The sequence below is a fragment of the Bos taurus genome, chromosome 16 (assembly GCF_002263795.3).
Source record: "Bos taurus isolate L1 Dominette 01449 registration number 42190680 breed Hereford chromosome 16, ARS-UCD2.0, whole genome shotgun sequence".
Taxonomy (NCBI): Eukaryota; Metazoa; Chordata; class Mammalia; order Artiodactyla; family Bovidae; genus Bos; species Bos taurus.
The window spans coordinates 30702799-30715623 of record NC_037343.1 but is presented as its reverse complement, the minus strand read 5'-3'; the positions used below and the strand labels follow the sequence as shown (position 1 = coordinate 30715623).

Genomic DNA, 12825 nt, shown 5'->3' with positions numbered 1-12825 from the left:
TTAGGATTATATAACAATAATGTATCCTGCCTAAGGACAGTCTTTGGATTCAACCTTCTGTTATCTTAAAATGTTAATTATGGGAGTAGACCTGGTCTTTACAAGGATGTGTCTTGCCTGAGGACAGTGTTATCTTAAAATGTAAATTATGGGAGTAGGTCTGATGAGGTCTTTACAACCTCCAGACAGTCTTTGGATTATATAACTTCATTGTTAACACTAGCAAGCGGGTACTGTTTCTGCCCCCTTCTGATGCCTGTGTCAGAAGCTTTCTCTATCTCCTTTATACTTTAATAAAACTTTATTACACACACACAAAAAAAAAGAGGAGCAGGGTTAACCCAGCTTCGTCACCATAGAGGAAATATAGTCTTCTAATAACGTAAGAGGGTGCATGGAAAATGCTTGACCCAGGATTTATGTAAGTGTCTAATGAGCCCCAGAGGATTATCCAGGGATTACCTATCCTTTCTCTGTGCCAGATGGTCTCATCTTTGCCTTTCTTTTTTATCCTGCCCTCTAAATTTTCTGATTACTTACTTCATCTCTTATTTGTCATGTCTCGGACCCAGCTCCTTTTCTTTTCCATTTAAATCATTCTTTAAATTTACATCTTTACTGCCTCTTTCTGGACTCTTGCAGTAGCTACTTAATAAGTTTCCCCATTGCTCATATCATCTTCTCCCCCTTCAAATGGTCTTATATTTAGTACTGTATAGAAGTCGTGTCTCAAAAAAAAAAAAGTCGTGTCTCGATAGGCTTCCCCAGCCACTCACGCAACACGGGTAAATGAAATGACTCAGTTATAGGTGATGGGGGAACGTTCCCATTTCTTGTCTAGAAAGCTGAATAGCTTTTTGAAATTCTCTAGGTGCAACCAAACACACCTGAGGGTCTGGATCTAACACATAGACTGTGAGTTTAAACCTCTGCTATAAAATAATGTTTGCTTGTCAGTCTTTTCCCATGACTCCATTTGGCTCCAGGATAAGGGCTCTATAGTAATGGCTTGATGTTCGAGACACTTGGTGATCTCGCCCACTTTGCCTTTCCAACACCATCTCCTGCTGTTCCTTTGTTCTAAAACTGTTACTGTTGTCAGCATGGCCTCCCTGCTGCCTCCCAGGAATTACTCGAATATTGTCACCTCTGGTCTTCACCTTCTGTGTTAGTCTTAGTCTGCTCTGGAGTGACAAACTCTTTCCCCACACGTTTATTTCTTGTCCACTCTCGAGGTCTAAGCTCTGCCTTTTTAGCATATAGAGTGCCAAGCACAGTGCCCGTCATGGGCAGTACTCAATAAATGCTAGCTGCTGCCATTGTTTCTTGATCACCAAAGTCCATAATGTTTTTCCCTTTGACTTGCAGATGAGGGAGGGGCCTGAACATCATTCCTCCCAAAGTTCTATCTACCTGTCCCATTATTAAAGGACACACACACCTGTTTGTATATTGCCCTCTTCACTAAATTGCAAGCTCCTGAAGGGCGAGGATCCTGTTGAATGCATTTTTGTATTCTCTGCAAAGCCCAACAGCCACCTGTATACAGTAAGCCTTCCCCTGCTCCTCTTTTCTTTTTTTGACCTAGTTCACTTAGAAAAATAAATCACCTTTAAGGATAGATTTGGTTTTGATTATTTTAAGGGGAAAGGCTATGTTATTTGAGCAAGTATAGTCTAGGGGCTTTATATAAATTGCTCATCAGTATATCCATTTGCTCTTTGGCATATTTATTGAGTACCTACTATAATTTAGAAACTAAGGAGATACCAGTGAATACAGATCAAGTAACCTGCTCTCATGATACTTATTCTCTAGAGGGAGAGACACATAATAAGTTAAGTTCATATAAAAATAAACAGTACCATTTTATATATTGATAATGGCTCTGAAGAAATTTTAGCAGGAGGAAGGGGTATAGAGAGACCAAAGTGCTGGGGAGGGTGGAGGAATGGGCTCTGGCTAACCAGAGTGGAGGGGAGGACAGGGAGGGGACCAGCTGGAAGGCCAGCGAAGCTGGAGCACAGTGAACAGAACGGTGGACGTTCAGGTGGAGAAGACAAGCTGAGCGAGTTCCCTGAGGGCCTCGTAGACCAAGGTAAGGCACTGGAATTAAACTTAATCAGTGGTAACATCTTGAGATGGATTTTGAGCAGAAGATGTGATTTTATTTGTTTCTTGCCTGCTCTACGGAGACTAGAAAAGTGGAGGCAGAGGCCAGAGAAAGGAGATCAATCTAGTTATTTCAATTATTCAAGTGAGATATAGTGAAGGACTCAGTAGCAATGGATGTGGTGAAGATATATTTTTATGAAGGAGGAACTAACAAGATTTGCTAATGGAGCAGTTTTGAGGGAAAGAGAATCAGGAGTTCTGTTTTGGAATCTACCTTTGGAATCATTTAAAATGATTTACTGGGGATTAAAAAGTGGGATGGTGTCTTGACATTCTTACCCATTTCTTTTCCTATTTTATACTTATTGTCCCTTTAAACAAATAAAACGTAATTACAAAAATATGAGATAGTGCCTAATTTAGAAACTTAGGTGCATTATAAAACTCATATTTTTATTTTAAAAAACTTTTTTCCTTTTTAAATTAATCTTGGAAAAATTCAGTATCACTGTACTTCATCATCATTTGTTTTTCACTGTCCGAATTGCAGCGTGTTCTAAGATGCAGCAGTGTGGGGAGATAACCATTGTGTTCTTTCTAGAAGATGACTTTCCTCCATTTAGCCGCAGTTCCTGTTGCTCCAGCTGTGACTTGTTATGTTAATTTGCTGTAGTAGTAGCCATGACATTAATCTACTTCCAGATGAATTGAGTGACACAAATGATCTTTCATCTAACCATCTCCTCCCCAGTGTCTCTAGATAGATTTAGCCATTAATTTAAGTATCTCTTAATTCAGGTGACTTATAAGGATTTGTTGTATAAAGTGCTTTGGAAAGACAAAAGAAACTTATTAGGTTTATTTGAAAGTTCTGTTCATCTCACTTTAATTGTAGTATATAACAAATGACACTAAGCAAAATTTTAGTAATCATGGAAAATAAGATCTCTTCACATTAAGGACATGGCAGGAGGTTTAATCTTGTGTTTGTATTCAACTCTGCCAATAACTGGTGCTACAAATGTAAGCAAGTTATTTAATCTGTCTCAGCTTGACTTCTTCATCTGTGAAATAGGACTTAAGTATGACATATTATGTAAATGTCTTTACAGAAAGTGTGGAGATTCACTAAATTACAGTTCTTATTATGGAACCCAGATCTAAAGGACCAAACAGAGAACCATGACTTTTTCCTTCAGTGAAGAATAGTAGCAGAAAACTTGACATGTGTTTCAACAGTGAGATTGCTGGCGTTCAAGCTATTTGTAATATGATTTATGAATATTAATTATCAAGTTAGTTGCAAACCAAGCAAAATTTACCAGCCTTAAGGTTCTGGATTGAGCAAAGCCTAGGTCAATAAAATAATATTATTTAATATCTATTTTCTCCTTTAAGGAGGCAGATTTAATAGCAAGGCCTGTGTTTTTCCTTGTCATATTATGATTTCTTGTGCCAGCAGAGTTGCAGAATAATCTTGTTTTTATAACCAGTTCATTCTTAAAATGCTGTTTGTGATGATCATTGATACTTGAGGGGAAGTGCAGGAGAGCTATTTATTTACAATACAGAGCTACCACCATGCATGCTAACTCGCTTCAGTTGTGTCCAACTCTGTGCAGCCCTATGGACTGTAGCCCACCGGGCTCCTCTGTCCATGGGATTCTCCAGACAAGATTACTGGAGAGGGTTGCCATGCCCTCCTCCTTTGTAGGGGATCTTCCCTACAAAGGGATGGAACTCGTGTCTCTTATATCTCCTGCATTGGCAGCCCGGTTCTTTACCACTGATGCCACTTGGGAAGCCCATGCAGAGCCAGGTCAGGTGGATATTTCATTTTTTTTTTTAATTCTGCACTAATTCATAGTGTAGACCAGTAAAAATTACACTAATTGCAGCTTAGACATTCTTTTTGTTATCAGTGTAAAGGCTTGGTATACTTTGTTTCAGTAGGAAAGGAATTTGGTAATTGAAGTGGGAAACTAAATTTAGTTTAATTTTCTCTCTTTTTCTTTTTTTTGCTGTACCATGTGGCTTGTGGGATCTTAGTTCCCCGAACCAGGGGTGGAACCCGGTCCCTCAGCAGTGAGAGCACAGAGTCCTAACCACTGGATCACCAGAGAATTACCTAAATTTAGTTTTTAAAGCTTTGTTTTTTGAGGTTTAAAATTTCTTAACCTTTTAATCTTGGTATTATGATAAAAAAATTAAAAGGCATAGAAGCATAGAAATTTTTTTTAAGTAGTTTGAAGAAGACACATTTCTGTGTCCCCTAAACTTGGAAACACTTGGCAAACTTTTGAATGAGACCCAAGACTAACACCATGATCTTGTTTTAACTAACTTGCCCTTCTACCATAAAATTAAACTCTACCGAAGCCATTTCTTTAATTTTTTGTTCAATTGCCTTGGCATGGTAAGTAGGAATTTCCACGCTAGAGGTAGGTTCTAAGACCTTTCAAAACTCCTCGCAGAACAGAGAAGACCTGTCTTCTAAGAGTTTCCCTTTTGGCTTGCATCTCCTATGCCTAAACTTGGTCCCACCATCCCTATAGTCTGTAGGACCAGAGGGCAGTTAAAAAAGGATCCCTGGAGAAGATCCCTGAGCAAGACTGAAGGGAAATAACGGAAAACAGCACATTCCTTCACTTCAGACACTGTCTTGCTGAAACATGTTCTTGGTGGGAGAGAAAAAGGAAAAGAAAGTAAAGCCTGTGGTTAGATTTTTGCTAGGAATTAAGGGTTGAGTGGGGAGGGTGTCAAGACAGCATGTTGGCTCATCCCACATAACTGTAATTTCTCATACTCTTTCCTCTTCCCTCTTTAAAAAATTTGCCAAAGTTCACTGCCACCCATGGTAAATAAGGTGGGGCCACTTGGAAAGGCTTGTGTCCTGTAACTACTTGACTTCTGGAGCCAAACACCCCAAATTAGGCCAGGCAGGAGCTAAAGTGGGGGCCGAACAGCTCCTGCACCTAGTATAGCTTCTAGGTCTTAGAAGCACCATCTGTGTCTTTCCAGATGATTCTGAGAGTTTCTCTTGGCCTTTCACCATCCATTTACTCATAGTTGCAGTTCTTTAGATTTTCTGTTGGGTCTGTTTCTTGAATTTACAGATTCAAAACTCAGATCACAATGATATAAGTTAATAGCAATGCGATTCTGGGGGTCTTCTTCAGAGCTATTCTTAACAGAATTGTTTATTCTAAGTAGTTAAAGCGATTTGAAAGCACCTGTGATAGGTGACATCACTTTTGGTAAATACTATTTTATTGAGAAAATTGATAGTAAATGAATCAATGAAAAGTTAATTTCCATTTTCCATGTCTTGCCCTTTAGAAATGTATTAGGACTTCTTTTTCTCCCTTAAGTACCCAGTTTCAGCATGATACTTGTGAAGTTTTTCTTTGTTTTATGAAGATTCTCTTTAATGTTTTGCTTTCTGATGAAAGATTGAAAACTTCCTTTACATAATTTGTACTTATCATTTTAATGTCACTAAAGTACTTTAGCTTTCTCAAAAGAAATACATCATCTGAAATACATATTTTCTATAAAAAGAATAAATTACTGACATTGATTTTTTTTTTGAGATAATGGTTTCTATAGACCCATGTTCAGGGAAGCCCAGTAGAAGACAATATTGAGTTATTTGAGCCTAAAAGCCTTGAGTTATAAAAAGAACTAATAGAATCTATAATATTTATGTATAATTTATTATCAGAGATGGTTGGCTGGAACTCCAAATAATTTATTATCAGAGATGGTTGGCTGGAACTCCAAATAATTTATTATCAGAGATGGTTGGCTGGAACTCCAAGTCATATTAAGTATTTTATACCATTGATCAGATAAATGACATTACAGGAAGTAGCCAGCTTACAGTGAGGTGATACCTGCAGATCACTGACATGTACAGTGTTAGGCACACAGTGCCCAACTGTGTCATCACCTGCAGCGTGTCCAAGCAGGCAGCCTCAAGTCAACCTGTATGAACCAACATACTGCTTAGGGGGCCTTTAGTAAGGCCTCTAGTCTCCCAGCCTGGCTCTACGAACCAGTTCTCTTCTGTTCCTCCCTACACCTCGGAGTCTTTTCATTCGAAAATGGCAAGGGTTTCTGTTTTGTCATTGATCCTAAATAAAGGGTGGGGTGGAGGGAGAGGAGAGGTATCCCAAGTGAAAACCAGAAAGACAGCGTAGAAAGGGGTAGAGGTGGGGGACTAAAGAGATAATACCAAACTCTATGAAGGCCAAGTATTGAATGTTTTAGACATTATGGCCTGTATTTAGTTTTCCCTTTGTAGCAGACACATACAATATGTGGATGAGTGAGCTTGGCTGTGTTCCAATTAAATTGTATTTACAAAGCTAGGCCGTGGGCCTTTGGCCTACTGGCCATAGTTTGCCACACTATGCATACTACAGGGTAATACGTGCCTAGTAAACTGGGTCTGAGAGATATTCTAGAAGAGAAGTTCTTAGTGTTTAGAGCACTGTAACATTACTTAGTAAATGTGTAGTTTCTCAGAGAAATTGAGGACAACACTGATTTTGATGTTAAAAAGTTGATATCAAGTATATTTTTAGCCTCACATATTCATTTCTTAAAAGTTGCTGATGAATGAAAAAAAAGCCTCTGTTGTAAAGCAAAACCCAGCACTCATGATTAAGCAAAGAGGGGCGGAAAGGAATCATTTTATAGATGACATAACAGGTAAGGGGAGCTTTAAAGGAGGCCTGATTTCCAGTCGATGATGCTGTGTCACGCTGCCTGGCCCTGCATTCAGTTCAAGGCTTTAGAAATCAGTGTTTTAGAAGTGTGTCTTTGGCAGTATCTGAATACAAGTGGAAGTATTATTTTGTAAAATTTTGATAATTGTTATGTTTTTTTTTTTTCCTATGGTTAAAACTCTAATAGGAATTCCAACACTTGTTGAATTGAATGAGCCTTCTTACCATTACATGTAAAATATCCCTGAGGTGTCTTACCACGATATAACAGATGGTGCTTGTCGTTTCTGACAGGTTGTTCCTGCTGAAGGACTGGTCTCTATATTGAAGAAGAGGAATGATAGTGTAGGAGATCGTCCTGCCCAGATGCAGCAGAAACCATCCAAGCGAAGAGTGAGGTTCCAAGAAATAGACGACAGCCTAGATCAAGGTAGCGTGCTCAGCACTGTGTCTGGCACAGATTTGATCCGTGTTTGCCAAAAGAATGAATTAATGTACAGTAAGATGTTTGGTAATAGGATTTGTAAAGAATATGTAGACTTAGTTGCATTATATAAAGGCACACAGAGAAGGGATCTATCATAAGTTCTTAAGTAAGTCCTAAGTATTCTGTTTGCTCAAATAAGTGACCAGTTGCAAAATTCACCTCCTTGCCTGCCTGGCCCACAGATAGTTGTCAGTGTTCAGAGCTCATTTCAGTTTCTTGTTTAGTGTTTTGTTTTCTGACTTTTTGTTTTTAGTGAGCCTGCTGTTTTTGTCTTGTTTTCAGTGGCAGTCAATATTCCTTGATTGTTGTGGAAAATATTTATAAATTACAAATATATTCTTTTTGGTGATTTCTTCTCAACTCTATGGAAAAAAGTGTCTCTCAAGAGCAGTAGTTTAACACTGTTGCTGTTGTTTGGTTTGTTTTTTTTTCCTCCTGGGCTTGTATTTAAGGTTGTTGTTAAGTTTACCTAAGGCCTGGGTAAATCAGAGTGAGTAGAAACATGGCCTAGAATCTCTCAGTGTGCTTTTCATGTTTATAAAACAACTGCAGTATTAAATAATGATGTCAGTGTGTAGACACAATTTCTGAGTACGACATAAAGTGATGGCAGTAGATGTTTCTAAATTTTTACAACTATAAAGCTGGCATGAGCCATGGAAATAATCTGTTCTCACTGCTCATTTTTACCTCTGAACCTTGCTTGTAACTATCACAGTCTTCTCTAGATAAAGTGCTCAGTTCTTTGTTTGTACCAATTGGTACTGAATTTAGTAGGAGGAACCCTGGACTTAGAACTGACAGTCCCTAGTTCCCTTAGGAACCATCGCATCTTAGACTAAGTCATAACTTGTGCTCAGTAGCCACCTGCGCTTCTTGGCTTCCATGTTGGACAGCACAGCTCTAAACAGTGTCAGTGCGTGTAGATAAATAAAACAAAATAGGTGTTTTAAAATAAATTATATCTAAATGTTTGTACATAAATATATGATAAAGAAATAGCTGAAAAAATACATAAAATAGATTGCTAACCAAGATAAGATGGTGAGTGGGAATCATGGCAAAAACAGAAAAGATGATAAAAGTATTGAACTGACCAAAACCCCCCAAAACACTTAAGAAACACAGCACAAATGATACAGTCCTTTTTATTTGTATGTATAAAATGTGTACTAAGTATAAACTCTTAAATCTCTTAAGGTCTATTAACTGTGAAGAGCTACTAAACTAAATATGTCAAAGGAGAATACAATTACATAATCCTGTTTCTATAAAAATCCTTAACCACATGTGTTTGAGATGTACTGCCAGATTTCTTCTTCTTTTTTTATGGAAGTGGTTACATCCGTTGGATAAATGAACTAGTTTTAACTTTAGCATTCACAAGTTCCACAAGTGTGCATCTTTATGGTAACAGGTCCTCGTAGTCATTGATACACTAGCTTTCTATCAGGGACCATCCTTAGAGGACTAACATTACAAACATCTGGTTATCTTAACCGGTGAGACAAGATACTAGAATTTGACTCTTGTGTCAGCTTAACCTTCCTCTGTTTTCCTGTTTGCAGATGAAGTTGGAGGTGGCTCCTGTATTTTACTGGTCTTGCTGTGCATAGTGACGGTTTTGCTTAGTGTGGGAGGAACTGCATTATACTGCACTTTTGGTGACATGGGGTCACCCGTTTGTACAGACTTCGCAGACAACGTGGACTTCTATTACACTAAGTTACTACAGGGAATAGCAGAACTTAAACACTGGATCTACCTCTCCTAGCAAGCATTCAAGAGGGACAGGCATGCTGGCAGTGAGAATCAAAGAGTGAACCTTTCTCAGCAGCTTTTATTTCAGGAGTTCCGTAACATGCGCCCTCACCTCCCCCACCCCGCTCCCCAGAGGAACAACAAACATCAGAAACAGCAACTGTAAATGGCAATCCAGAGGAACTCTCAGAATAATCACACCATGAAGCGATATTGATCTGAGCACTGTGGGTGGATGGCATGGTCTTTGGACAGCGTGTCCACCTCCTCCTCACTGCCTCCCAGTGTAGTGAGCTGCACTGAGCAGAATTAGACAGGGCAGTGTTGGAGCCAAACCACTTTTGGCTACCTTCAAGCTAATGGTTGACTTCCCTGGTGGCTCAGATGGTAAAGCGTCTGCCTACAATGCAGGAGACCCGGGTTGAATCCCTGGGTCGGGAAGATCTCCTGGAGAAGGAAATAGCAACCCACTCCAGTACCCTTGCCTGGAAAATCCGATGGACGGAGAAGCCCGGTAGGCTACAGTCGCAAAGAGTCGGACGCGACTGAGTGACTTCACTTCACTTCACTAAGCTAATGGTTAAAGGACACTCTTGATTTACGATTGTTGGTCCAAAGACGTTGCTTCCAGCCATCCCGCAATAAGTTTGTGTGTAATGAAAAGGAGTTTCCTTATGGTTTCAGTGTCTTTTTTAGTTCACTTTGGGAGCTATATAATTTAGGCTTTGTGCACTCTTTCCAGATTCTGTTTTCCACTTGCAAAATGGTTTTGTGTGTGTGTGTGTGTGTGTGTGTTTCAGACAGTTACCATAAGCAAAAACCCAACATAGAATAACAAAGATTATCCTTTCAACATGACTATAAATGTGCAGGCACAAAACTTTCAAGAAGGCATAACTGTGGAACAGATGAATTATAGAAGTCTTGGCCCTGAATTGAGAAACTGTGACAGATACAGTGACAGTTAACTTGGTTAACTAGCCAGAAGTTCATCACAGGCCTAGAGATAAAACTGAATAGCTTCCCCTGAGTCTCAGGCAACCAGTTTCATCATGGATTCAGTGCTTCCTGTAATGAATGCCGGATTCAGCTCAATTCAGTAAGACCTACTGAGCACCTATTATGTTCTGAGAATCTAAGACCCCTTCTACAAAGGTAAATAAGATACTAGTTCCTGCTCTAGATGTTTTGATTCTGGTCTTAGGTAAAATAAACTAATACTTTAATGAATGAAATTAAATCATCATATATAATTCAGTATTAACAGATCAGACACTCAGATGCTTGAATATGCATTCATATCATGGGCTTAATTCAGACCTAATATGGGGTCATTAGATGAAAATCCAATCATATCTTAAATAGACAAATGTCTGATTTTTATTTAAATCTGTCAGTTTTCCTTTTCTAAAGTACAGTGATCTAACAATTAGGAAGCCTTTCTTTAACCTTTTAATCTCATTGATAGCATTCTAAAAGAAACAAAACACATGAATTATAGTTTTTTAGCAATGATCATTATTTCATGTTTTTCAGTTAGAATCATTTGAAAGAAAAAGAGAATTTTCTTACTAGTTGTTACTGGCTGGTACAGTACATCCCTTCGTGTTTCAGCTTATTTATTTAGACTTATGATTTTTAAAAGGGCTTTTTATAGAAGTTGAAATTGTGTCATTTAGCACGCATTTGGTTATACCTGATATTTAATTACTGTATACTTAGTGTTGATTTTCTATAATTTCAACTCAGTGTGTTTTTAGGCTTATTTTTAAATTGATGTTTTATTTTTACTTACAATACTGTTTGACTTGTCTCTATCATGCCACCATAAACTATAATATTTTCAAGGATTATAGATCAAAGATATTTATTTAGAAGTGTACAAGATACTGAAATCTAGATTCCTTATACTTAAGGCTGATTTTATTAGAAGATTATTTTAATGTTCTATTATAAATTTTAAGAATTTGTATTCAACTTGTATGTAAATATATAAAATGTTGATGGTACTATCTTATGTGGTTCTGTAAGAGACATTCACAGAGTCTACTGTGTGGGTATCCCCAACATAGACGAACCTCTTCTGTTTTACCCTCATGATTTCTAGCTACAGAAATTTGGCAATGCTGATTTCTGCCGGTTTTATGTCAAGATAAGTCAAAATTTCCTTCCTGTTCCTTTTTTCGATCACTATTGAAGTTCTAAATACTCTGTAGTATTACATTGGCCACCAGGGCCATTGCTTCTGAAACTGAAGATTTCCCAGGTGCCTTCACACTGAGGGGAAAGATCTGAGACGACGCCTTGGTCCCTGGAGGCAGCTGCATCTCAGGAAAGCCAGGCTTGTCCTCACTGCGTCCCGTGGAGAGGGAGCTGAGCTCAAGAGCATACTGATGTCTTGATTTAAAATAGGCATGAAATCTCACCTAGAAAAACTAGGGCAGCTTTTTAAAATGTAATGGTCATTTATTGCATGAATTGGAGTAATTCCATCTGGTGATGAGAGAATTGTTATCTCTCACATAAAGAATTCATCCAGTTTGACTATCATGTAATTTTTTCCTGTCATTGGAAAGTACTGACAACGATTTGTAACTAATCTTCCTTAAAAACTGTATTTGGGGGTAACAGATCAAGCTTGTAATTTAAAATCTACACCAACAAAATGTCTCAGAGAGTTTATTTGAACCTCTTGGGTACTGAGAAAAACCGCTTTATTTAAAGTGAAAGTAAAGTAATTTCAGAAGTTGGTCTGGCCCCACAAGTAGGTTACTTTGGGTAGTCTAATAGGTTCCTACATAATGCTCCTGTGCTTCTAAAACATCTCCGCATCTGCCTGAAACAGCCACTGAAATTCACTGTAAAAATTCATTCCTTCAGATTTAAAAATCAAATCTCCCTGGGAGGTTTACTATATTGAGCTGTGAATTTGTGTATTATGCTAAGAGGATTTAAAATTTGGAGGTAGGCTTTGTTTTGAAAGGACAGATGTGAATTGGGTCTTGCTGAAATCGTAAGGTGGAGAAAGGGATAGGAATTGAGAAATGAAGAGGGAAGATTGGAAAAAGAACAAAGAAATCTTTTACCTAGTACCTGTATTGCTGAAGCTGACTTTGTGGCATTTAACCCCAATCCAGAGAGAGACTAAATGCTTGTGTTCCCACTAACGTGACCTGTATAACTCTATTCATTTCTGTGGGCTCAGTTGATATTAACTTACCCTTGTGGCGCAGTGGTAAAGAATCCGCCTGCCAATGCAGGAGATGTGGGTTCAATCTCTGTCAGAAAGATCCTCTGGAGAAGGAAATGACAACCAACTCGAGTATTCTTGCCTGGAAAATTCCATGGACAGAGGAGCCTGGTGGACTACAGCCCATGGGGTCACAAAGAGTTGAATACAACTGACCAACTAACATTTTCAGTACACTTGCATGCTTACTTATGAAGTGTACGTAGATTTTGCACACTTATTCATTTGGTGCTTAGATCAGTAAGCATACATCCCTAAAATCAGGCCTTGTACTTCCAGAATCCATTATACATTCACTTCTATCGTGTTGCTTCCATCTTCAAAAAGAGTAAGAGTGATCTAAGGTTTATGGTACAAATTCTGGTGCCAGCTGATATTTTAATAACCTCAAGGATAAATTAGTGAGCCTTATGTGCTAAAGAATTTTGAGGAATTCTGGTAGCATTTCAGTCTCTCTTGGTGGAGGCTACTAGGCATCT

The 12825-nt window shown here is 38.4% G+C and overlaps 1 protein-coding gene across 4 annotated transcripts in view; it reads left to right on the top strand.

The window, feature by feature from the left end:
- The window catches only part of CNST (consortin, connexin sorting protein), a 98272-nt gene extending 86510 nt beyond the window's left edge, over positions 1 to 11762 (top strand). For 3 of the 4 annotated variants that reach the window (XM_005216835.5, XM_015475049.3, XM_005216836.5), the window contains 2 exons: positions 7143 to 7278; positions 8904 to 11762. In XM_005216835.5, coding sequence (XP_005216892.1) covers positions 7143 to 7278; positions 8904 to 9109 — 342 coding nt within the window. In that variant the 3' untranslated portion in view covers positions 9110 to 11762. The remainder of the gene's footprint in view (positions 1 to 7142; positions 7279 to 8903) is intronic. The other variant, NM_001105256.3, reaches the window with a different exon arrangement.
- Positions 11763 to 12825: the final 1063 nt, after the last annotated feature.